We start from the raw sequence: 27538 nt of genomic DNA on the forward strand, positions 1-27538 counted from the left end.
TATTTGGAATCTAATGGAATATCACATCAAATTAATTATCTTACATTTTAAAAATCTATTGAAAGATTCAGAAAGAATCATAACTGGAATCATATTTGAAATCATATAGTAAAATAAATTTAGTTCATTTCCTATGATATCGATTTTTTTGTTCTGGTATAACTTAGTAGGTTTTTCAATTCTAGTAACTTTGCCGAGCCTCGTTGAAGTAGGTTTTTTTTTATATATATATTTTTAACAAAGCCGGAGTGAAAGATAAAAAAACAGGGACTACTCCCTAGGCGATTATTACATCATTTGCCAATGCAAAATCCAAATTTCAAATAAGCGGGAGAATTCAATAACTCCGCTCCACAACCCATTAAAAACAAACCCAATTCTATTCACTACTGGGTCTGGTAAACAGAAATGGCCGACGCCAAGAAAAGTAGCAGGAAACCAGTAAGCTTAAACGATAGCCATTATCGTTTTCTCTACGACCTCTCTGCTCCCCCGAAGAATCCATCTTCTTTCGGTCTCTCTCTTTGTCGTTGTTTCTTTTTTCACTTGCTTTACTTTAGGGTTTTGATTGTGTGTTATTTGTTAATTCATTAATGTATGGTGTACAGAAGAGGAAGAAGAGAGTATGAATCTCGGAGGACGACGTCGTCTATGCAAAGCATCGGCTACTGGGACCCAGCGGGGCGTTGATGATGATGATGATCATCATCAAATTCACATGTTCTCTGGAATTACTGATTTTAATTCTTCATCTGGTAATGCTTTTACGAATTTTATTTTCAATTACTTTTTGGCCATATTTAATCTCTATTTGTATGTTTACCAAGAACTTTTTGTTGATTTTGTGTGGGATTCTTGGATATCTGAAGAAGAAAAGCTAACAAAGGTTAAGATTGAAGGGAGACGTAGACTTTGCAAAGTCTCATCTCGAGACAAGGAAAATGGTGGGAATGTTGCTCCTATGCTCGATGAACCTAGTGTTCCTGCTATTACTGATTTTAATTTTCCTTTTGGTAATGCTTTTATGGATTTTACTTTCCATTACTTTTTGTCCCCGTTTAATCTCTATTTGTTTGTTTACAAAGAGTTTTTGTTGCTTTTGTGTGCGGGTTCTTGGATTTCTGAAGAAGAAAAGGAGACAAAGGTTAAGATTGAAGGGAGACGTCGACTATGCAAAGCCTCATCTCGGGAGAAGGAGAATGCTGGGAGAGTAGCTCCTGAGCTCAATGAACCTACTTTTTCTGATATTACAGATTTCGATTCACCTCTCCCATCTGGAGCTACAACTCATGCCAACAGTAATCAGGCTGCCAATGAAATCAGGTATATTCTTGATGATTTGAGCTCCAGGCTGGATCTTTTATCAATTGACAAAAAGAGAGACATTCACAATGTCAAGGCAGCTGATGACTGTTCACAATTGGTTGGAGTTGGAGATAGAGAGAAGAAAGTTGATGTGCCTCAATATGCAAGTGCTGACTCCTCATTTTCTGGTACATCTTATCCATCTGATTCTTCATCTGAAGTGAATAAGATTGTTGGTGGTTGCATTGAGAGTGTTGTGGATGATTATGATGAGGTTCATATGTTGAGCAAGTCTAGAGCTGATGCTTTTCTTGATAAGTTGCACAGGGCCAACAATTATAGCGTAGGGCTAATGGAGAATGAGTATGAAAGGGTGGATGACAAATTGGAAGCTGGGGGACATTCCTACATGTCTAATGTTGAAAAAAATGAGGAAAATGTTTTGAGTCGTGAGTCCCAGGGTGACAACCATGCCACTAGGGAGTGGAAAACTAAGACAAGTACTCAAGGACCAAAGAAAAATGAATCCAAAAGGGTGCAAGGGAGATTAAGTTCTGCAAGGCAATCTTATGTGCCTATTCTTAGGGAAGAAGAGGATGATGATTGCTTCGTTTTGAGTGGCAAAAAGGTGGTTGAAGAAGCTGGGAGGCGTGATAGCAAGTGCAAGGAGTCATCTGATGCCCCCTGTGCAATTGATTTGTTGGATGATTATACAAATGATTCAGTTTTGGAGGATGAAAGCTCCTTTTCTTTGGCTGGTCCAAGATCTACATTTGAACTACCAAGTAAAATTGCAAAAATGTTGTATCCACATCAGCGTGATGGGTTAAAGTGGCTATGGTCTTTGCACTATCAGGGTAAGGGTGGAATCCTAGGAGATGATATGGGTCTAGGTAAGACAATGCAGGTAAGAAAACTGGAGCAAATTTTATTGGAATATTTTTGTAGTTATGTATCCAATTAATTGATTTTGATTTGTTTGCTTTTGCAGATTTGTGGATTTATAGCTGGACTTTTTCATTCGAGGTTAATTAAAAGGGCATTGGTCGTGGCCCCTAAAACACTACTTCCTCATTGGATCAAAGAGCTATCCACTGTTGGGCTTTCTGGAGAAACTAGAGAGTAAGGCTATTTAACTGAAGCTCTTATATTAAAAGGTTGAAGAAAAGTTGTCTGTTGATATATATTGATCTGTCACTGTGCTTCCATGTAGATACTTTGGGACCTCTTCCAAAGCTCGACAATATGAGCTGCAATATATACTTCAGGTTTCACTAGTGCTTTTTTTGTTGATACTACTGAATTTCCAATCAGAGTACATGATATAATGTCCATGCATTTCATGAAGTACAATACCCTACCAGTAAATGGGAAGCAAGAAAATGATCTAGATTTTTACTCTTTACATTGAACTAGGGACTTGAAAGGAGGTTCAGTTCTATGGATTTTAAAATGAAATGTCACAACACCTCAACTGTAAATTTAAAGTTCAAGTCCAATTCAATATGCTTTTGAATCTGAATTGGTTTTTGTAGTTTCTTGCAAGCACTTTCCTCATGATCCATGTTCTGTAATCTTGGTTTTTAGAGAATTGTGAATACTGAGTTGTTTACCTCTCTCTTGATTGTTGATTATATGCATATTTTTAAGTTCCATCGTTTCTGCATTCCTTGTCTCCTTGTAGCACGAAGGCATTCTCCTTACAACTTATGATATTGTGCGGAACAATGCAAAATCATTAAGAGGAGATGGCTATGCTGATGAGGAAAGTGAGGGTGGTTACATATGGGATTACATGATTCTTGATGAGGTAGATATCTTTATACGATATTTAATTTTACGATGCATCCTTTTTTCACCTGCTCAAATTATGGAGACATTAGTTGTAATGTAAGCCAGGGAAGCATTGACTTTTCCTTTGATGCTTCTGCTATGACAAGGTTGTTACATTTGTGTAACCATATATGGTTAGCTGGTAATGTCATCCATTAAAAAAGTTACCACGTTTGTAAAATCGTATATGAACCATTCTCTATCTTTTTCCCTTATTTATTCCAGGTTTCTTGGCTTTTTTTTAATATGCATACAGTAGGCCCCTAACTTAATTGAGTTGGAACCATAACTACATTAGGATTCTCTCATTGCCTTGAGAAAAGCTTAGTGAAAGTTGCTTTGTGCTTAAGTTCTAACTTTTTTTCCTGCTCTTAATATCTTCTTTCCAATAACTATCACTGTTGGACCAAGATCCAGATTTACTTCAGAATCTTTAGACGAATTCGATTGAGTTCAATTGGAATTTATATGTTTTTACTCTTTTGTTTGTAAAGAATTTGGTGAACCAATTCAATTAAATAAACAAAACGACATTTCAATTGCTTTTTATTCATATTTTATGCTTATTCCCAATTTTACTTCATTTCCTTTTACCAGCCCCAAACCTATCAGTTTCTACTAATTGCAGCCTCCATTTACAACTCTCTAAACTCTACTTAGGGTCTTCATTATACAATTCACCATGTCCATATTTAATTGCAGCTCAATCATACTTATTTTAATTGTGATAATTGGTTATATAAATAAGATAAGAGAGCATGTGCATGTTAATAGATTAGTTGTTTTGAGATGGAATAGTAGAGTGGCATTTTGTATTCCATTATGGAAAGTTTTGGGGGGGGGGTATTTCATATGTTAGCCTTTTGGTCCCCAATTATTAACCAAATTTTATTTTAATTTGTTGATTGTTAGATGTTAGTTGTTTGGAGCCTTAAAATTGATTGATTCCAAAGCTTTATTGATATAATTTTGGTTCCAAATTATGGAATTCCATTTAAATTTCCCACAGTTTGAGATTTTCAAATTAGAAGTAACAAATGCTTTGTTTATGAATACATTATTTAATCTGTTTCTATGCATTGTGTTTTTCTAGGGACATCTCATAAAAAATCCTAGCACACAGAGGGCAAAAAGTTTGCTTGAGATACCGAGTGCTCATCGTATTATTATTAGTGGAACACCAATTCAAAACAATCTTAAGGTATCATGTTTAGGATCCATACTTTGCTAATGTTGTTTCATATTAAACCACATGAAGAAAGTTCTGAATGTAAATTGATTACTTGTCTCTTCAAAATAGGAAATGTGGACGTTATTCAACTTTTGTTGCCCCACTCTGCTTGGTGACTATAAATGGTATTGTTTTCCTTCATGCTTCATTTGGCTTTGACTAAATATGTACTTTTAATGATGTCAATGTTGACAATTTCTTAGGTTTAAAGAACACTATGAACATCCAATCCTTCGCGGCAATGATAAAAGTGCTTCTGCTAGGGAGAAGCATATTGGTTCAGCCGTTGCAAAGGTGATGAATTTATATGTGGTGGAATGCTGTTTAGGCATCATGGGTTCAAAGATTCTTTTTTTTTTCTTTTCATTCTTCTCAATGAGATTATGATGTTAAAAGCAAATTGCTTAGGATATTTATTTGCGCAATATTTTTCTAAATAATTAAAAGGTGAAAATGAGAGGGAACACTTTATCAATTGTGTGTTCTTTTGCTATGCATTTCATGGGGTGTTATAACCAAATCAAAATGTGTAATGATGATATGGATATTCACATTTTTTTTCCAGTTGGTTGGGTGCAAAACATTTTTGTAAATGGTAAAAAAAGGTGAAAAGGAGAAGGAACCCTATCAATGAATTGTTTTGCTCTAAGCTTAACACTTTTTTGCTTTGTGTTGGAACTTTAACCTATGTAATTTTTATTAGTATATTGCCATCGAAAAGATATTGGTGTATTTGCAAAGTTAGAAAGAGGTTTTTGATATTAATGAGTTTTGGAGGGTGCCTAACGGAATCAAAATGGGCTCCAGTATTGCAAGCATGACAAGTACATGCTTAGATATTCTTTAGTACTGTGATTATTGTGATGTGCTCTATTAATAAAGAATTGTTAGTATGTTTAGGCTTGCAACTAACCCATCACTTACACCTTAACTTCTTATTGCTTTATAGTGGTTTACCCTTATTGGGATGCTACAAGTTTTGTCACGCTTGAAAGCAAATATGAAGTAAAAATTTACAATGTCTAGGTTTATCTACATATTAACTAATGCGGTTATGGTAATTTTCATTCCCCATAACTTCAATATCATGCTTTTGTATTGGTCTTAAATTAGAATAGAAACCATGTTGTATTAATGAGCATTTTACAATTCTATTTGATGCAATTTTCTTTCCATTCTTAATTGCAAGACCTAATATTTATCAATCTAGAGAAACCTAAAACTTAAGTTAGTAACTCTGTGTTAATTTTATCCATATTTATGACAAAACTTTCCATTTCTTCTAATACCAAGTTTAAAATTTCCATTTACTTTGATCTCAAATTACTTGTATATGCTATCCTTATCCATTTTGTTCTTTTTATTTAAGCAACACAATAATGAATTTTTCAGCTATATTTCATGAGTGATAAGATTGCAACCATGACTTCATTTATGTTGTTGAAATGGCTAATGTGTTATATAGATATAATTGTCGTAATGGAGAAGTTGCAACTCTTAGGATATGTTTGGTATAGGGTTAATAAGATAAGGTTAATAGTTAATTGTGCATTCTTTTATGGAGGAATAATTAATTCCTAAAAAAAATTTTCTTTTCATGATGTTTGATTCAATATTGAAAATGAGGTTAACTATTAACCCATTAACCTATCTCATGTATGGTATGACAAGATCAGAAATAAAAAAAGTTGAGGGGTTAAAATGTAACCCATTTAAAGTGATATAAAATCATTCGGAGGTTGCACTAGGGTGAGGTAGTGCAATGAACATGCACCTATCAGAGGTGATATATTAACCTAGTGTAAATTTTAATGCAAATCCAATTATAACTAAATGAGGTTAACTATTACCGCGTAATACATAACCCTATTTAACCTCATATCAATCGTACCTGTAGAAATTAGGTTTTGTACATTGCCAAACAATAAAGGTAAATTGAAAAAATGAAAATTTTTATGAAAGTAGAATTGATCTCAAAGTCTAGTATTCCTTCCGTTCTATAATTTTCGTCCATCTTTTCATTTTTAGTTGTCTCAAAATATTGTTATTAGCATGGGGAATCAGAACGACGTGAGTAGGTCTGAAGAGGTGGTGTAGAAGTGGAAGGTTGACAAATTTGAGATAGAGAAGAAATAAGAGTTGAGTATAGGCAAGGTTGAAGGAACAAAGGTTTTGTGTGCTTGATTAGAGGAAAAATAAGAAGTTTGAAAAAGGATTATATTTGCAGATACAAAATATTTGTTAGTAGTAGGATCACAATATTTGTAGCCTAATTAAAGTTGTGAATATCCAAAAAAACACATTTAATGGATTTAACTTCGAGTTTGTCTTTTCTAAGAGTATGATCATGAAAAAAACATATACATTTAAAAACTTGCAAAGATAATTGGTTGGAATTCTGGGTAAAAACAGGACAAATGAGGACTTTGATGCTGCAGAACTTATGAAGGTGTACGGTTATTTGAAAAATAGATAATAACTCAGAATATTCTGGGGTATATGGGGCATAGGCTTTTGTATTAATGTATTTGCATAGTCTCTCTACAATAAGCTGCAAACATATATATTGTTTTTCTAACAGAAACCCAGCTGGATAATAACCTTCTGGCTGTCTAACTACTTTATGAATCTATACCCAATTTACCCTCAAGTCTAATTACATATTTTCCTCTACATTTCTCATCTTTCTCCTATAACACGTAACATAAACCTTACAATTTTTAAGATTTCAGCTTTTTTAATTTTGTTTTATTAGTAGTTATTGGGTAAATTTCATGACTATAGCCAAAAATGATTCATAAGTGTTTGTTATTTACTTAATAGGAGCTAAGAGAACGCATTCAACCTTATTTTTTACGTCGATTGAAGAGTGAAGTATTTAAGGAAGATGATTCTACAACTGCTACACTTTCCAAAAAGAATGAGATGATTGTGTGGCTAAGACTTACCCGCTGTCAGGTGGGGTTTGTTTGCTTGGTCTACATTTCAAGTCATCTTCCATTTTATTTTCATGGAATTATTTTTAATTAATCATGTGACAGGTCCGCTTATTTGTGTGCAGAAACAAATGTATGAAGCCTTTTTGCAAAGTGAGCTGGTGTTATCAGCTTTTGATGGCTCACCACTGGCTGCATTGACGGTGCTTTATCATTATCCACACATTTTTGTTTTTGTTATTTCATACACTGTACATATATAGGATTAGACCAAACATTGTCTTGCACTTAATTGCTTTATAACTTCTGTTTTGATGCATAGACTGTGTTTATGACTGATTACTATTTGCCTTGGTGCAGATTCTAAAAAAAATATGTGATCACCCACTTCTTTTGACAAAAAGAGCTGCTGAAGATGTATTAGAAGGAATGGATTCAATGCTAAATCCAGAGGATGCTGGTGTAGCAGAAAAATTGGCAAAGCAGGTTGCTGATGTAGCTGAAAGAGTTGAGTTTCAAGAGAAGCATGACAACGTTTCATGCAAGATATCTTTTATTTTGTCACTACTGGTTAGATACCTCCAGATAACTCAAATCATAAATTATGCCCAAGTTTTAGTGTTGAATTGCTTATGTTTAATGCATATGATGTTTTTTACTAGGATGATTTAATTCCAAAGGGGCATAATGTTCTTATCTTCTCCCAAACACGCAAGATGCTTAATCTTATTCAGGTTTGTTTAAAACTATAATTTTATTTTTGGTGTATTTTCCTTTGTTTTGTTTTTCAAAGAGGAAAATTTAAGTGCATAAATTACTGGCTTTCTTGTGTCACCTCTCATCTGAATTTGGTGTACAAATATAATTATCATCATATCATGTTAATAAGTTCTCTATTGAAACTTGTTTGTTTGCTTACTCCAACACTTCCTATGCCTTTCCCCATCGCTAAAACACCCAAGGAGGAAAAGAGAAGACTGAAGAGTTGAAAGAAGGCTGAAATTTACTCACCTAATGCTGGTTGAATTCTTGCTCTTCAATTCTTTCACCAAACTTCCCTTACTTGTAAATTTTCACTTATTTGCTCTATTTCGTTTTGATTTATACTTGAATTTGGGTAAAATGGGGTGAAATTTGGTGGTGGTGACAGTTGGTTGATTGTAACCGAATGTGAGGAAAGAAAATGGAAAAAAAGAAGAGTAAGGAAAGAGAAGGGATAAAGGAAGGAAGAAGATGGTGGGTGGTGGTGGAAAGCTCCACTATCCCTTTTAATGCTTACATTTTTTTTTCGTTTCTTTTTTACTTTTATTCTTTTAATTTTATGTAATTAATTTAAGTTTGTCTATTAATTTTCAAGTCTTTGATTTAGCTAGTCTATTAATTTTAGTTCTTAAATTATAATAATTCATGTTCTTTTCTATTTTTTATATGAATTTTATTCATTGTAATTATTTTACATTTTTAACTGTCTTTATGAATCATTTTCCAAGTCCTAGAATATTTTATTGACTCGACTAATGATCTTCAGAATTTAGGGTCGTTACACAGTACTTTGTGCAAATGGATCTAATGCAAAATGTGCATCAAATTATGAACTTATTAATATTCTCCTCTTCTTATGTGGCGAAAGAAATCGTATATCTGAACCTAACTAGTTTGGGATTAGGGTTTAGTTGTTATTGTTAATACCCTTTAGATTTATTTATTTATTTTGTACCTTCTAAGAATCAAGACTTTCAAACTATTATATATACTTGTTAATACACACTGAGGTATATGTTGTAGGCATTTTGGAATAGGCCAGTTTGCTTACAGACTTTAAGAATTTTATAATTTAATTTACATGTTTTGGGAGAAGAAAGTAGGGGATCGTTCTCTGTAGATGGGCTAATTTTGCTATTATTTGGTATATTTGGATGGGGAAACTTTCTTTAGGGACCAATATCTACTTGTACTATTATTGCTGTATAGGGTAGTGTTTTTGGCTTATGTTAATGTTCCATAGTTTGGTGGTTTTATAAATTTTTCTCAAAAAGTGGGTCTTTGGAGCATTTGTGCTTCACTACTGTTTTACTTTTTTATTTTGTTAGTTTGAGATGTTCATTTATTATTATTATTATTACTATTATTATCATTAGGGGCTTTTTACTTGTTCTTATAATTTATCAATAGAAATTCTTTGCTCTATAGGAGAAAAGATGGGGCTTGATTGATGTTTTCAATGAAGGAAGACTTGGTAAAAGTTGCAATCTTGATATTATGAAGTCTAGGGGAATTTATATAGGTTGTGGATACAATCTATATTCCTTTCATACTATTAGAGAGTGCAATCATACTTAAACAGCCTTGAATAATCAATCTTCTTCTGCTAGGTTACACTTCCTATTGTGTTCGTGCTTCTCCTGTAAACAGTATTTTTAGCACAAAAAACTATTTTTGGATCGGATTTCAAAACTGTCTTAAATCCATTGAATTATTTAGTTGATATCACCAAAATTATGTTTCTGTCTGATTACTTATTTTCATGACTTGACTTGAGGCATAGGTACATGTGGAATAGGGTTAGGGCCTTGGTTTGTCATAAGCTATAAAAGAAGCCCGGTAAGGTGAAAATTAGTGCTCCAAAGGCTGAAACTCTATCCTCCTACTTTTCTGGTTTCTCTCTGACAGAGTAGGAAGTGATGATGTAGTTATGCTGCTGTCATGTCTGCATTAGCTGATGTAGTGTGCTTGTTCACCTTGAATATGTATAAGCTGTCATTCTATACAATTTGTTTATTTCATCTATTGTTTTGTTATTTGAGAGGATCAAATTCTTTAGTATATATTTCGTTATATAGCTATTGATGGACAAAGAGCTGGGCAAAATTTTGTTGTATCTTTCTTAAGTTTTCAGTGCTTTTGATCTCAAAATTTATGATATATTTGTAAGTTTATGGATGTTATCTTTTCTAATTTGCTTCAATTTTGTTAATATGTACGCATTTAAAGGTGTTTTTGGATCAATCTTTGGTTTTTGTAGGAATCCCTGCTGTCTAATGGTTACAAATTCTTACGCATTGATGGCACCACTAAAGCTAGTGACAGATTGAAGATTGTTAATGTTAAGTGTCTTGAGAATTCAGAATAGTTAGCTTGAACTTCTCATTTATGGAACCTTTATCTAAAATATTCATTTCCTTTTTCAGGATTTCCAAGAAGGTTTTGGGGCCCCTATATTTCTCCTCACATCTCAAGTTGGTGGTCTTGGCCTTACACTTACAAAAGCTGACCGTGTCATTGTGGTTGATCCTGCATGGAATCCAAGGTGCTTATGCTTTTCCTTTTATTTACATATAGCAAATTTTGGTGTTGTTGAAATGGAAAGACAACTATACTGCTGTTTTGCTCAAAATAACTTGTTTATGTAATATATATTTTTTTTAAGAACATCTTATGAGAAAATGGCTTACATTCTACTATTTGGTAGCATTAAACAAAATTGGTTAGAAATTAAGGTAAAAGCCAAATGCAACATACGTAGCAGTATTAGAATATTAAAATTAGAGAGCTAAACTCTAAAATAAGTTTAGATGCTGCATAATTATCTTGGAAAATAACTTTAGAGTAAATTCAATTCTAATCAAATTTGTATAATTGCCCATAATTAATTTTAGAATTCAAATTTTAGATTAATCATTGAATCTTATAATTTGTGGCTCTATTAGACCAAAATAAATCACACGTATAAAGCTAAAATTGAACTTTAATTCATCCATAAACTAAAATGAACAATTTAATTTTTGATTTCAATAGTTGTGAATGCAATAGATCTTATGAACTTACAAAGGAAATAGGCTATAGTGGCAAACATGTAAAATGAGTAAAACTCGAGTTATTTCTATCACCTAATGGTGACATACTTGACAATAAGACCAAAGTTCATACTCTTTAATCAAAGGAAGATGGTAAGTTACATAAATAAAGTAAAAAAGGCATGGCAATAACAGCCCAACTTAAAGTAAAAATGGCATGGCAATAACAGCCCAACTTTTTGGAGCCATTCCAGATGACCAGGTCTAGAAACCCTCTTCAATGACTGGATATGCTCTTCTTTAAAACAAATTTAAAGGCTGTCTGCATCATTCAAATATCCAAACTTTTTAAAAGAAAATAACTTCTAGAGAGGTGAGCTTCATTCAATTTTAAATGTTGATATCCTCTACAGATTCAAAATTAATAATATAAAAGAAAAACAGACCTTATGCTGATTAGAGTTGGTTTTTTAGATCACAAGCAAAAATTTAGGTATAAAAGAAGTGAAATAGGAGAGAAGAAATGAACAGCTTGCAGATTTAGTTTTTTAACTAGCATCAATAATAGATCATTCATCTTTGCTTAAAGTGATGTTGGTATGCATTATTGCATCTAAAATAGTGTCTTCATTTTTTAGTTCCTAGAGAATGTTATCTTTAATAAATGATAAAATTGAAGAGTAGACAAATGCTAGGGAGCAAATAACCTCAAAACTCTTTATGGGATTTATTGAAGAGCAACACGAAATGTTTTAATTGCAAATCACAAGCCATCCACTTTATTTGTATTTGAATCTCAATCTCAAAGAATAGTTCATCCATTTAATTTTGAAAAATAAAAACAAAAGAAGATACACATGTCATGCACATAAATAAATTGACCAATTTTTAATTAAATTTTGACTATAATCGTGATTAAACGTAAATATTTATACTATTATGTCCAATTGGAAAAATTATTTTAAGGATTGGTTACAATTGTAATAAATTTAAAATATGGGCTTTGTCATCCAAAATTTGCAAGTTTTAGCTATAATGGTGATTAAATATAAAGTTTTGGTCTTTTATGTTTAATAAGCCTAAATATTCAGGATTGGTAATGGTTTCTTTGACAAAAGATTTTAATTTGATAAAATACAAAAACATTTTTAATTGAGTGACTTTAGGAATAGGGTAAATTTATTGAAATCCTAGGGACCTAATAGTAATTTTTTCCTTATATAATAATCATAGGCATTTGAACATTGAATGTTTTTCAGACACATAACTAGGCAAGAACTAAGGCTGATAGGAGATCAACTAGAGGATATTATGTTTTTGTTAGATGTAATTGGTATCTTGTAAGAGTAAGAAGCATAGCGGAGTTTCTCGATGTAGTGCTGAATCGAAGTAGAAAGCCATGGATCAATCAGTCTATGAAGTAATGTGAATACTTAAGTTACAAGATGATGTTGGCCTTAAAACCTAACTACTTGTGAAAGCATGGTGTGATAATCAAAATTTCCTCCATATTGTTTCTAATCTTGTTTTTCATGAGCGAATCAAACAAATAGAGATTGATTATCACACGAGAAGATTCAACAAAAAGTTATCTCAAAAGGACGCGTCAAAACTGGAGAGTAGTAAGGAGATATTTTTGCAAAAGCTTTGGTTGGAGCTCAAGTATACTGCATTTGTAATAAATTGGGCATGATTAATATCTATACTCCAACTTGAGGGGAGAGCAATAAGGAGATATTTTTGCAAAAGCTTTGATTGGAGCTCAAGTATACTACATTTGTAATAAATTGGATATGATTAATATTTATACTCCAACTTGAGGGGAAGTGTAATAGAAAGTCCACCAAATCTTATCCTTGTATATTTGTATTCCTAATTAGTAGAGCAATTATAGGTTTCTAATTACAACTACATGATAATATATATATATATATATGCAGTCTGTCTGATTTGTTTTAGTTTAGATCCAGAGTATACATGACTCATGTAATATTTTCTGCCTTTTCTTACCATGCTTTGTAAAGAAGTTTGTAGTCTGTCTGATTTGTTTTAGTTTAGATCCAGAGTATACATGACTCATGTAATATTTTCTGCCTTTGCTTACCATGCTTTGTAAAGAAGTTTGTAAGTTCACTTATTTGTTGGAGTAATTTGTAAATTCACTGATTTTTTTTTGCAGCACGGATAACCAAAGTGTTGATCGTGCATATCGAATTGGCCAGAAGAAAGATGTCCTTGTGTATAGATTAATGACATGTGGAACTGTTGAAGAAAAGATATACAGAAAGCAGGTGAAGGATTTATTACCCTTCTTGCTTATCGTTGTGCTGTGAAGATCATATAAAGTATGCAAATTTGCAGTATGAACTGTTAGAATGTTAGTTTTGGAATTTAAAATGTTGTCTGTTTCAAATTCAGACTGATTCTATTACATTCTTTTAAATTCTGAATCTATTTCTGAATTGGGAGATGATTTAATCTATTTCACACTAATTTAATTAAATTCTGTTACACCAATTCTGGTTCTGTTATTCAAACTGAGGTTGGTTATGAATCAATATGTTGCTCCAACGTGTCTAAAGTTTAGATTTAGTTTAGAACTATTGAAAAAGCCTCTTTTACTTAATGGTCTTAATGTTCAGATTATGAAATATACAAATGAACTGCTGAGATTAGGGCTGAGCAGTATTCGGTTTAAACCGAAATAACCGACCGAACCGATTAATTTTAAAATTTTGGTTCGGTTTTTTTTTTTTTTCGGTTCGGTTCGGTTTGAAATTTTTAAAAAATCGGTGATTTCGGTTCGGTTCGGTTTTAGACGTAAAAATTTCGATTAGACCGAACCGAACCGAAATCACCTATACTACGTCGTTTTAATAGTTCCCTATTTCCCTTCCCTTCCCTTCCCTTCCCTGCCCTAAATCTAAAACAGATTTCTATCTCTTCGTGCGTGCCGCCAGTGCTCCTCTCATCTCTGTGCTCTCTGCTCCATCTGCTCCATCTCTCATCTCCATCTACTCCATCTCTCTCTCTGTGCTCTGCTCCATCTGCTCCATCTCTCATCTCCATCTGCTCCATCTCTCTCTCTGTGCTCTGCTCCATCTGCTCCATCTCTCTCTCTGTGCTCTGCTCCATCTCTCATCTCGCCGCGAGATTCTCGCGCCTGTGCCTCCACTCTCCTCTCGATTGGACTGATTCACCATCGGCGTCGGCCGTTGCTCTCTATCGGCTCTCCACGCGTCGTCGGGCAGTCGACAATCTCTCATCTCTATGCTCTGCATGGCTCTCATCTCGCCGCGAGATTCTCGCACCTGTGCCTCCACTCTCCTCTCAACTGAACTGATTCATCATCGACGTCGGTCGTTGTACTCTATCGGCTCTCCACGCGTCGTCGGACAGTCGGCAAGTGCTTATTCCACAGCCCTCAGTCGGCAAGTGTTATTTTGGCAAGTGTTATTTGCTGTTGATTGTTGAATTTGTGTACGTTTGATTGTTGAATTTGTGTGTTGAATGTTTGATTGTTGAATTTGTGTGTTGAATTTGTGTGCTGTGATTGTTCTTTTTACTCTTTTTAGATTAAATTTTAGAATACTAAAAATCAATTTAAAAAGAGTAAAAAGAATAATGAAAAGTTTGAAAATCGGTTTAACGGATCAAACCGACCGAACCGAACCGAACCAAATCGGTTTGATTCGGTTATCTCTCTTATTCGGTTCGGTTCGGTTTATGTAAAATACTGTAATTCGGTTTTCGGTTATTTCGGTTCGGTTCGGTTTTGAACCGAACCGACCGAATGCTCACCCCTAGCTGAGATTCAATTGACCATTATTAAATACAATGTTGCAAGTGGTTAGAAAAATATATTTCTTGGATATTATCTTAAATGTATCTAGTTTCTTTTTTATTGTTGAAGAAATTTCTGTTTATGCAATTCATATTCTGGTTGCCATTAGAGTTGACCATGCACATGTAACTAGTGTTGATCTTTGAGTTATGGATTATTTTCCATTCTTTTGATTAACAGTTGTATCACAAATCTAAAAGGGAAAATTACTACGTTGTCTCTGTAGATTAGGAAAATTCATTAGTTCGTCCCTTGGTTTTAAAAAATATATTAAGACGTTCTTACATTTTAAAAAGTCTATTAATTAGTCCCTTAGTTAATTTTAGCTGTTAAGTGTTGCGTAAAAGTCTAAAATGCCCTCAATTCGAAGGAACTAAATAGTAAATATTTTTACAAAATTAAGGAATCATTTATTGAGTTTTTCCATACAATAGAGACTAAATAGTAAAATAGTTAACAACTAAAACTAACGGAAAGAATAATTAGTAAATTTTTTTTAAAACTCGGGCATTTTAATGTATTTTCTAAAACTGATCGTTTTCCCTATACCATATGGACTAAATAGTAAAGTTCCCTAACTAAAAGTTTGCTATGCATCTTTAATAACTGTTTATATGTGCAATGCTTGTGAATTAATAAAGCTATAGTATAATGATGTCATTTGGAAAATTTTTGCTTTAGATATTCAAGGGAGGATTGTTTAAAAGCGCAACTGAACACAAGGAACAGATTCGGTACTTTAGCCAGCAGGTAAACAGTATGAGGTTTTTGTTTGCTTCCTTATTGGAGCAATTTGTGGTGCAGCTTTTGGAGTCTAGTCTTTACTCAAATGCAAATGATTTCAGGACCTTCGGGAACTATTCAGCCTCCCAAAGCAGGGGTTTGATATTTCCCTCACACAACAGCAATTACATGAAGAGCATGACCACCAGTACAAGATGTAATTATTCTATTTACTGCAACTATTACATGAGCTAATGTGCTATTGTTGAATGTGGAAAAAAACCATATATCAATTTTAACTAGCACTAATAAAAACCACTTGAGAGAACCATCATTTTAACTGATGGTTGATGAATAATATAACAGACATTTTGATGGTGCAGTTATTGTGACCCTGATAAACATACAAAAACCTTTTTCTATATGGGTGACAACTGCTACCACCCCTCGTAAGGATAACAACCATTATCCATATTCTGATCCTGTGCCCATAGTGGTGTCTATGATATGAAACTCAGCTTTTTTCTTTATTGTTTCTCCTTTACCTAAGCTGTTAACAAGTCCAATATGCGCCCATTAAAGCTGCTTTGCCTTGTATTTCTTCCATCCAATTAAATAACTTTTATTTATTTATTTACTTTTTATTTTACTTTAGTCAAGAACAAATGGAAGGCATGTTCTTTGAACTTTGGGTTCGTAGGATTGTGTTTTGCGTTAGTGGTATCGAGTTTTTTATTTTTGTAACAAACTAGATTTGTAGGAACTAGTTGATGTATTTTCTGTTAAACAATAATATGTATATACAGATTACAAGGTTTTATTTAGGTAACAAATCGTTCTCTTAAAAATCCTCTATCTATCAATTAATATTAATTAGTCCTATGATTTTGCAATATATTCTAAATATGTACAGATTATATTCACACTATCACACTTGCCTTCAAGCTAATTACTTTTCTGTCTTCACATAACTGGTGAAAATTAAATCTTCTTGAATATTCTCACAGATAAATGAGAATCAATTTTAATATGTTTAGTCCATTCATGGTATATCGGATTGGATGCAATGTGAAGAGCAACTTGATTATAACACTAAAGTTTTGTGAGTGGCCCAACATCCATCTCAATTTCTTTCGGCAAATGATTTATCCATAGAATCTCATAAGTGGATTGGGTCATGACTCTGTATTTTGACTCCGCACAGGATCTGGATACCATATTCTGCTTCTTTTCTTGCTTTTCCAAGACACTAAGTTTCCTTCAAAAAGTACATAGTAGCCTGTAGTGAATTTTCTATTACTTTTGGATCTCGCCCACTAACATTCGAAAAACACTTAATTGTAGTATTTCCATGATCACGAGTATGCCGAGTCTAGAGGTCCTTTTTAGATAATATAAAATTTATTTTAGAGCGGCCCAATATTTTATCGTAGATATAGACTTGAATTAACTTGTAACACTTATTCCAAAAGTAATATTTGGCCGAGTTATCACTGTAAAGTAGCTCAGCTTTCCAATCAAGCTCTTGTATCTCTCTAAGTCATTATAGGGGTTTCTATCATCCTTCGTGAGATATACATTAGGAATCATTGGTGTGCTAAAGGTTTAGCTCCTAACTTTCCAGTTTCTAGTTTCTGTAAGTCAAGAACATACTTAAGGCAAAAAAATTCCTTTTTCACTCAAGACTTCTACTCTTAAGAAATATTTAAGCTGACCAAATCTTTAGTATGAAATTCGTATGAAAGAAGGATTTGAGAGAAGAAATTTCGACATAATCATTTCTTGCAGTGACAATGTCTATCAACATACACAATAAGGAGAATAATACCAGGACTTGAATGCCTATAAGAGACTGAGTGGTCACACTTGCTCTTTTTCAATTGAAATTATTGAACAACTTCATTGAACTTGCCAAATCTAGCACAAGGACTTTGCTTCAAACCATATAAAGATTTTTTTAAACAACAGACTTTTTCCTACTCCCACTAAGAAATAAATCTAGGTGGTTGCTCTGTATACACCTCCTCCTGGAGGTCACCATGTAGAAAGGCATTATTGATATCGAGCTAGTCTAAAGGCTAATGCTGAGAAAGAGTAAAGGAAATGAACAAGCGAATTGAGATCATTCTGGCCATTAGAGAAAATGTCAGAATAGTCGATTCTATAGGTTTGTGCATATCTTTTAGCTATAAGATGTGCCTTAAACCTCACTAAACACTCATTTACAGCCCACGACCTTTTTGCCTTGGGATTAATTCACTAGTTTCCAAGTATAATTATCATCTAGAGCCTTGATATCCTTAAGCATTGCATCAAGCTATCCAAAATAGATTAGGACCTCTTCAACTGTCTTAAGTAAGAAAATAGAATCTAGAGAGGCAATTAAAGAGGTAGAAGAAAACAAATGATCATAAGAAATAAAGTTAACAACATAATAGGTAGACTTACACTGTTGTTTACCTTTACGAAGACTAATGGGGAGATCAAGGTCACTCGGTGGTGAATTCGATAGTAAAGAAGACTTTAGTGCAGGACATGTATCAGTAGGCACTGGTCTTCTAGAGTAAACTTGAATCAGTGACAATTTGGCAGAAGGCTGAGTACTAAAAGAAACCCCTTTAATGGATTGTGGAGGAGAAGACATACTAGTGGAGATCCCATTATTTAATGTGACCTTATAGATGGGCCAGTCATCTTCCTTCTCTTGACCAGTCGATTGTTGTACTGCAAAAAAGAATGTGATTTTCGCAAAAAAGAATGTGATTTTCTCAAAAAAAACTACATCAGTTGAGACTAATGTCTGAAATAAGCTTGACGTGTATTCTTGTCTTTGAAATAAGCTTGATATGTATTCTTTAGCATTGTCACTTCACAAAATGTGCATAGATATATTAAATTAAATCTTGATTTCAGCATAAAAAGTAAAAAAAAAAAAATGAGAAAAAAAATTTCAAACTGATGCTTTATAAAATAAATTCAAGTTATTCTAGAAAAATCATCTATAAAAATGACAAAACATTCGAATTCAGTCTTTAGGCCTAACATGATAGGGTTCCCAAATGTTTGAATGAAGTAGTTTAAAAGCATATTCCGCCCATTTATTGATTCTAGGACTGAACGAGATACAATGGTATTTTGCAATATGATAACTCACCTTCCAATGAAGGTACGTTATGAAATTGGGGCATAACTTTTCAAAATTGGTTGGGAAATATGTCTTAATCGACAATGTGTTTCAAATAGAGAGCGCACTAGAACAAATAATTGACTAAGGCATCTATGTATCCAAAATGTAGAGACCATCAGATACATGTTTTGTACCAATAATTTTCTTTGTTATAAGATCCTGAAAAGGACAATGATTAGGAAAGAAAGAGACAACAATTTAGGTTTTTGATAAGTTTACTTTTAGAGATTAAATTAAAGGCAAGGTTGGGTAAACTTAAGACGGATGATAAAGTGATGGAAGAAGTAAGCTTAACAGTCCTAGAACCCTCAATAATATATTGTAACTCACCAACTATGGTTATAGGGGAAGGTGCTTTATTTGATTGGAAACTAGAGAATGTGATGAGATTATTTGTCATATGATCTGTGGTACTAGAATCAATGATCCATTTGTTTGAGGAGAAAATAAGACATGTTTTATCTGTCTCAACAATATTAGTGACTGAAGTGGACTTTTAAATGAGGTCTTGATACTGAGCATATTCATCAGCCGAGATAGTGATAGTATTCCCAGAAATAGAGCTGGATGTAGCAACATTAACAATTGGAGTTTGTTGATTTTTATTTTGCAACTTCTTATAGTATCTTTTTATATGGCCTTATTCCGTACAATACTAGCAAACAAGATCACTCAAATTATTGGCTTCTGTGATATTTCCACCTAAGTATTATTTTTCGATTTTCTTTGGCAATCATAGACTTACTATCGATGGCCATTTCTAAATTTATAACTAATAAAATACTTCAATCTATAAATAAAATTTCAAAACTAAACACAACTCAACACCAAACATCAAAACTAAAGTCGTAACAGTGCTTGAAAATCAGATTTGAACGAGATCCAATTTAGCAATGTCACAAATCCCATAAAATTCAACACTTCAAAGCACCAAGAAGAAAGGTGCTAAAAACAAAACAGTACACAGGGCTGGAATCGCAAGGAAGAGGCAACAATAAACCACACGTGGCTTCCGGACAACTTGAACAGTGCGTGTGAACAGTATTCCTAAATAGTAACGATGAACAATACCCAAACACAAAATCTCAGAAAAATGAAAGCTCTGATATCATGTAACAAACTAGATTTGTAAGAAATAATTGATGCATTCTCTATTGAATAAGAGGTTTATATATAGACTATAAGGTCTTGTTAAGATAATAAATCATTCTCCTAAAATCCTCTCTCTATCAATTAACTTTATGATTTTGCAATTTGTTCTAATAATGTACAGATTATGTTTACACTATAGCAATTATTAAAGAATATAGATCATTGGGTTGATGCCTTCATTAGATGTGTCTGTGCTCGTGAGTTTGTTGGATTTTGATAGCTTTAATTGGTTCTACTACTTTCTACTGGCCTTTTTTATTTCACAAGTCTATTTAAAACATGAGTAGCGATAGGCAGAAATGTGACACCATAGCTGCAACCGTGATTCAAATTTAGGCCGACATTTCCTAAAAATATTTAGTGCTTTATTATTTAGATGCCTCATTAACAGCTGTCCTTGAATCACGGAAGCCTGTTGTAGTTTAAGAGCTTTGATGTCGTGTAAAACTCATAACGATTTATATCTAAAATCTTCATTAGAAGCTAAGCAGTTCATGGGCCTAAATCGAGTAGTGTAGCTCTGCTTCTAATCCTTTCTGGTTATACTTTACATTTAATTTTTTATACAGTTTTTCAAATTTGTATGCATGCATGAATTACAATATTAATACAAAGCGATTTTACTTAAAATTAACTCCAAGTATTCTAACTTTTGCTGTAGGGATGAATCCCTGGGAGCCCATGTGAACTTCCTGGAGAGTCTAGGCATAGCAGGGGTTAGTCACCACAGTTTGCTATTCTCCAAAACGGCCTGCGTACAAGTTGTAAACATAGAAGAGGAAGAGATAAGGTGAAACTTCTATTTTGCCTTTACTTCTTTTATGTCAAACATATTAATAGCTTGTGACATTTTTTTAGTTTTGGATTTTGTATTTTCTTGTCTTTCTCCTTTGCATGACTTGTCATTATTTGAAATTTCAAGATTCCTTTAGCGAGTGTTGCAGTTACTAACAAGTAGAATGGACTTGAAAGTATCTGTTCCAAAATTTCTTTGTTTTGCTATTTTTATTTAATGGGTATAATTTGGGATGGCAGACGGTAGGGAGCCTGTGAAATTCAAGCCACCTGAATTTGCATGCAACATATGATATCTGAACATGTCCCAAGTATGATTAAGATTTAACTCTTGCTACTAGTATCCTTCTCATTATACTACCTGCATACTAAGTGAACCCATCTAAAAGCATTTATCTTTTGGATTTTTAGATGCAAATAAAACGAAAGGTTGCATTTGTACTACTAGACATCAAAGCTTGGTCTCCATTGATAACAATGAGCAGGTTAATTAGCATTTTAAGATCCAGCCAAAAAAAAGGTCTAGATTCAAACTCACAATAGAAAGAGAAAACCTAAAAATTCTAACAAGACAGCAAAGAAAAAGCACAACCCAGAAATTTAAAGAAACACAATAACCAGCTGCAAGAACATGGTAAGTCAATAACACATTAAAGAAGGCCTGCTGAGTCGAATGTGTCCGTTCTTGCAGTTGGGAAGGCAACAATGGTATGGAGGCAACTAATGTTTATCAAGTCGAGAGGTGATCGGCTTTAGGTGACAAGCAAGACGAGGACCTTTTTAAAGTGAGATGCCATAGCATATATATATTATAGGGGAGATGAGGCCTTTTTTAAAGTGAGACACCATAGCCTCTACTTTTAGCTAGTTTAACAAGTAAAAAATGCATCTCGAAAAGATTAAAAAATTGTTTGCACTACATGTAATATAAGAGAAATAGATATGAAAATTTCTGAAATTGCAAGGAAAAGAAACATGTTGCCATTGTGAGAATGGAAGAGAGAAGTAACAAAATATTCAAGAAAAGGAATCTATTGTGCTAGGTACAGCTAAAAGAGAAGAGAAGAGAGAAAGAGAGAGGGAGAAAGAGAAAGAAGACACATACCTGCTATTAGGATATGGAGGGAGGAAGGAGCGCGTCTTTGATAAGATACCACTTAGCTACATAGAATAAATGGGAGATTTAGAGTCTCCAAATGCACGTTTCTCTCTTGTAGGTAACAATCACATGGGGAAGGAGTGAGGATATCCAACTAGTCATGTTGATTTTGGGCATTGGCACGTGATACAAAAAACTCAACAAATAATTTCTATAATCAAATCTCTATAATTAAGGTTAAAATCTTTACACTATCAAAGGAAAACAAATCTGTTAACACTCCCCCTCAAGTTGATTCCTTGAATCTTGAATTGGAACCGTCGGTCATCACTGCTTGAACTTTTCTTAATCCGATTAAATACTACTTTAACTCATCTTAAAATCCGCATTGTCATTTTCTCCCCTCGATTAAATCATCTAGTGCTCTTGAATCTATGAAGTATAATCTCACATTTGAATTGAAATGGTACTTTGAGTAAAATATATTTTAATTGGTGCTTCATTATGGATACAGGAGAAAAGGAAATGCATCTGTTGGAAGTTCATCAAGTTATTCACTTGAGAGCAATAATATTAATGGGTATGGCCTGTAAGATACATTATAATCTTTAAAGTAAGATTGTGCATATTTTCAAGATCTATAGTCAATGTAAGTAACCAATTTTTTGTTGATAGGGCTGTGCATGCTTTCAATCCGAAGGATGTAAAACTAAACAAGAAAAGCTCTTCTCCAGATAGTGTTGGCAAACTGACGGAATCTGAAATCAAAGAGAGAATCAGTCGTTTGTCAAAATTACTTGGGAATAAGGTATGATTCATAACCAAAGACTTCTTTTGCGTACAATATGCTTAAATAACTAATGAACTTAATAACTGTTTGAACTGCAAGCATAATGTGGACAAGTATATCTAATTAATTACATAAATCTTGTATGGAGAACAATTCATACTATGTTTTTGTTAGCGAGTCAAATGTGCTTGTTCTGATTCAGTAATAGTACAAACTCAATGTAGCATGCTTTTTGTCTATTCTTTTGTTTGATTTGTCAAATCTTTATTTATTATTGCTCTTATAATGCTTAATGGCGGCCAAATCATCTAACCATGATTAGATTTTAAAAACTAGTGGAACTTTTTTCTATTAAATCCACTTGGTTAGTTTGGACACTGCTATTATAATGCTTACTAGTGACTAAATTCAACATACTGAAGCACCCATCATGAACTCTGATGTTGAATTTCTATATGATTTTCATGGAGATGATATGTTGGCTTAGTGACTGTGGAGGAACAATTGATACCACATTACCTTTGCTAATGTGGTATCATTAGTTAAAAAATATTGAACACTTGATTTATGAGACATTAATTAAAATTATCTTAATCAATGAAAAATATATAGTTAAGTATATTTGATTTTATGCGCCCCTCTTCTCCACCAAAATAGCTCTCTTAAATCTGTAATTCTAAATGGTCAAGATGACGAAGACCCTGAGCAGGAACACCCACATCTTCTGATTTTTCTAGGAAGCAATTCTTCCATGGTGGCCCGACTTTGCCTTGGCATTATAAAATTTCTATTAACCAACAAGCTTCTCACTTAGATCTCACCGATTTGCGAAAACAATTAAAAAAAAAAGAATCAATCAAATCCCACATGGTAAAGAAACCAAAGCAAAATTTGAAGGCAGATTACACGCACTTTTCTCACAAGGCAATTATCAAAAGATTTGCTCCATTTCTCAATCAGACCTATGAAATAGCATCCAAAAAAACCAACCCAAATTTTCAAATCAATAAACAATATTAAACAGTAGCTTTTTCTCTAGGTATACAGTGATAAATTTCTGAAGAGAGAGAGGGATAAAGAACGAACTGCTATGCAGGAGTTTAAGGGTTTTGCATTCTTTCTTTCGCTTTCTCTCTGAAAAAGAAGGGGATTTTGCAGAGAAGTTGGAAGATCTTCGTGGAGGAGGAGACGTGTGGATGGAGAGATAGAAAGTCAAGAGAGAGATAAAATAATTAAAACAATTAATTGATTAAAATAATTTTAATTAATGTAGTGTTTAATATTTTTTAATTTAATGGATGCCACATTAGTAAATGTAATTTGGGATCTTACTATTGTAGATTAAAAGAATTTTATGTCATATAAATAGAAGATGAGGCGGTTTTAAGTGACAATAAAGTTTGGATACCTTACTATTACAGGCCCCCTAAATTAATCTATCGCCTAGGTAAATTACCTCGCTGCCTATAGTTTTTCTTTTAGGGTTCTTTGATCCAATTTTGTTGAGAGACAGAATATAGCTCCGGTGGAAATTGTTTGAATTTACATTTGAACAAGTATCGTATAGAATTGTATTTCTATATAGAAGAATAGCGTCACAACTATAAAGGGAATGTGAATTCTTAAATCAAGCCTTAGATTGAGTCTAAGATCAAGTCCAATGAATATACAATATCTATCAAATATTTACTTATTCTATTTCCTAGAACAAGTATATTGGGGAAAAATAATTTCTAAATTTGAAAATATGCAAACTTGGGGTTTCTCAATTTTGGATGTTGAAAACTTTTGACAGGCTACAGTTTCAAGATTACCAGACCAAGGAGCGAAATTGCAAAAGCAGATTTCGGAATTGAACTTAGAGCTCAACCAACTCAGGATGGAAAAAACAACTCAGAATGAAGTTATCGATCTGGATGATCTTACTGGGGACCTTCAACGAGTGTTGAATGTATAGACCACTATTAAATGCAATTATGGTGTTACAAGTAATGAAAGCTTTGAAAGCATACTTTCTTCGGCAAGTTGAGTTGAGACTTCAACTGTGAAATATTTTAATCCGTTTCACTAGGTTCAAATGCAATTTATTCATGTTGGATTTGCCTAATTACTAGCAGAGGTATTGATAGTTGTGATTTTGAAATTGCAAGGACTAATAATTGATTTTCATATATGTATTTTGTCATTTCATACATTATCTCCGACTTAAATATTTGGAAAAGGATGAATATTTGACGGTTAGGGATGTTATTTAATTAATTAATTTTACTAATAACCTGTTTGGTTTAGCTGTTGGATATAATTGATAGCTATTGCTGATTGCGGATGACTGATTATAATGGACAGCTGATATATATTAGGTATTTGATAAATTATGTGAAACTGTTACTATTGGTATGTTAAATAACTAATTAGGGCTTATATTAATTTATTATTTAATATATTAAATATAAAAATATTAGTTTATCATACACAAAATGTTTAAAAACATAATTTTTTATCATAATTTTAATGAATAGTATAACTATCTTGATTATTATTTATAGTCTACTTAATATATTATTGTGTTTTGTAATTTTAAATAAGGGTAAATTATACTTTAGTTTCTGAATTTGAATATAATTAATGGATCGGTTTCTATAGTTTTTGCATCGAACACTAAAATTCCTCCATTTCATTCTATTTAAATGCACAGTTTATTTATTTATTTTTCTGTTAATTCAATGTAAATGATTGGTTAAACATTAAAAAAAAATTTTTTTTCTCAAATTTTCTAAAATACCCTTATTGTTTATAGAACTCATATAAAACTAAATTTTACATTTAAAATCTCAAATCTCCTTTCTTATTTATTCTTATCTCTCGTTCGAAGGTGTTTGTTTTGTAATGTTTATTTTGGTGGTAAAAACATGAGGAATTAAGAATAGTGGAAATTATTTGAAATTAAAAATGATGAAAATTTTTAAAAAATGCAGATTTTCAATGCAGGAACTGCTCTAATTTAATAAATTAAAATTGAAGAACTTAGGTATTTGTATTTATTTGAATTATATCTAGAAAATTTGAGAAATGATAATTCGTCAGAAAATTTTAAATTATTTTATATTTGTGTATTAAAAAGGAATTAATATTATATATTTAGTTTGATTTGATACTAAAAAAATTTAAAATATGAAAATTTTAATAAAATTACAGATTTTGAATTTAGAAATTGATCAGTTTTAATATATAAAAATTAAAGAATTTAATTATTTATAATTACTTAAATTATATATAAAAAAATTTATAGAACTAAAATGCACTGTAGCTATTAATTAATAAAAAATCAGTTTAAAAGTACGTAAATTAAAAAAAAAATAAAGTTTTTAAAAATCACAATCGATAACAAAATTAAATCAAACTGAATATAGGTATGTGATGATAACCAAATTTGATTGATTTGGTACTACCAAACACCCCTGCAGTACTAACCGTACGGCTACAACTGCATGAAAAACATGGCTCGCGCTTCGCTTCCCCGATCAAATAAGAACCCGTTGGCCTGTGGTAGCTGCCACTAGCAAGCACAAAGGTCTGCGGCTTTTCTTCGCAATTCTGCTGTTGGTCTGTTTGTTTCCCAAGAAAGCCGAAGAAAAGAGGAGAAACCGTGTCTCTTTTCTTTTTTTATCTTTTCCACTGCCACTGATAGCTACTCTTCACACCACAGCAAAGAATAGACAGTGATGGAGAGAAATTATGATTTAGAACAGAATGAAATTTTACGTTTTAAAATTTTTTTTATTTAAAGAGGGACAATATAAACATTTTTTTATTAGTAATGGAGAGAAATTGTTGGAGGAACATTGTATTTGAATAGAATGAAAAATAAAAAAATTTAAATATTCAATTTTAAAAATATAAAACTTAATCTGTTAATTATATTAAAATTTAGAGTATAATATAATTTATCCTTTAAATGATTTATTGATGTAATGTAAAAAATTAATTTAAAATGTTATAATTAATAAATTTTAAAAGGATAGTATAGTATAAATATAAAATAAAGCCAAAACAACAATTAGTTTGTGGGAAATAGCTCTAGTCATAGAGTTAATCTAAAATGAAGCTGATAGATTTTATATCAGTTGTTTACCGAACACCTTGGTTTAGCTATTTAGATGTTTATCAACTAGCTATCAGCTGCATCCAACAATTAAACCAAACATTTCTTAAGTTGAATGAATAATTTTTTTTTAATCTTTATTTGGAATGATTTATTTATTTTTTATTCTCATTTTTTAAAATAAAAATTTTATTAATTAAAAATAAATGAAACCTTCTATCGATTAAATTAATAAAAAAAATTGAATTGAATCGAATCGGATTAAAATTAAATTTTTTATAAAATATTTTATTTTAAAGAGGATAAAAGAGTATGATTTAATGAATATTTTGTACTCGGATAAATTAATATTTTTAGAAATCCAATCAGTGCATTAATGTATATAAAATTGATACCCTTTAAGATCCATCTATAATGCTTGTTCTTTTAAACATCTAATCATGAGTGGTTTAAATGAATTCTTGTGCATGTCTTTTTCTGATTTGCAATCAGATTGATTGTGTGTGGAGAAAAAAAAAATCATAATCTAATTTTTTTTAAATGTATTTTTGAATCCATGAACCGTTTCATCAAGACTTTCTACAGTGCACCGTTGAAAGTTTACAGAAAGTGAGTTAATGTTCACTGGAAGGTAAACGAAAGACTGCGCATTGAAAAGTAAGAGATATATTTTGCAGAAAATATAATTATTAAAGTTGAACATATTTGCTTCCTTGTTTATATAAAATAGTAAATTATAAGCCTATA

General features: G+C 32.3%; 1 protein-coding gene across 4 annotated transcripts; it reads left to right on the forward strand.

Annotated features, from left to right (window-relative positions):
• The first annotated feature begins 270 nt into the window (after positions 1–270).
• On the forward strand, positions 271–24959 carry LOC110630120 (protein CHROMATIN REMODELING 24). 4 transcript variants are annotated; one of them, XM_021777443.2, is made up of 23 exons: positions 271–514; positions 609–755; positions 870–1013; positions 1131–2212; positions 2297–2427; positions 2519–2573; positions 2990–3115; positions 4232–4339; positions 4439–4494; positions 4573–4663; positions 7193–7327; positions 7431–7508; positions 7666–7875; positions 7968–8039; positions 10328–10408; positions 10494–10612; positions 13279–13390; positions 15625–15693; positions 15789–15883; positions 20667–20795; positions 22414–22479; positions 22575–22707; positions 24485–24959. In XM_021777443.2, the coding sequence occupies exons 1-23, from the start codon at positions 409–411 to the stop codon at positions 24644–24646; spliced, it is 3507 nt and encodes a 1168-aa protein (XP_021633135.1). In that variant the 5' UTR covers positions 271–408; the 3' UTR covers positions 24647–24959. The 4 variants fall into 4 exon arrangements, with proteins under 4 accessions (XP_021633135.1, XP_043805486.1, XP_043805487.1 ...); XM_043949551.1 differs by having other exon boundaries at positions 870–944; positions 1086–2212; XM_043949552.1 differs by having other exon boundaries at positions 870–944; positions 1128–2212.
• Positions 24960–27538: the final 2579 nt, after the last annotated feature.

This window comes from Manihot esculenta, chromosome 13 (assembly GCF_001659605.2).
Source record: "Manihot esculenta cultivar AM560-2 chromosome 13, M.esculenta_v8, whole genome shotgun sequence".
Taxonomy (NCBI): domain Eukaryota; kingdom Viridiplantae; phylum Streptophyta; class Magnoliopsida; order Malpighiales; family Euphorbiaceae; genus Manihot; species Manihot esculenta.

Coding starts and splice junctions, on each gene's coding strand:
- LOC110630120 (XM_021777442.2), top strand. CDS start 409: ATGGCCGACGCCAAGAAAAGTAGCAGGAAACCAGTAAGCTTAAACGAT. Junction 2,213..2,296: donor GTCTAGGTAAGACAATGCAG/GTAAGAAAACTG, acceptor TTGCTTTTGCAG/ATTTGTGGATTTATAGCTGG. Junction 13,391..15,624: donor AAAAGATATACAGAAAGCAG/GTGAAGGATTTA, acceptor TTTTTGCTTTAG/ATATTCAAGGGAGGATTGTT.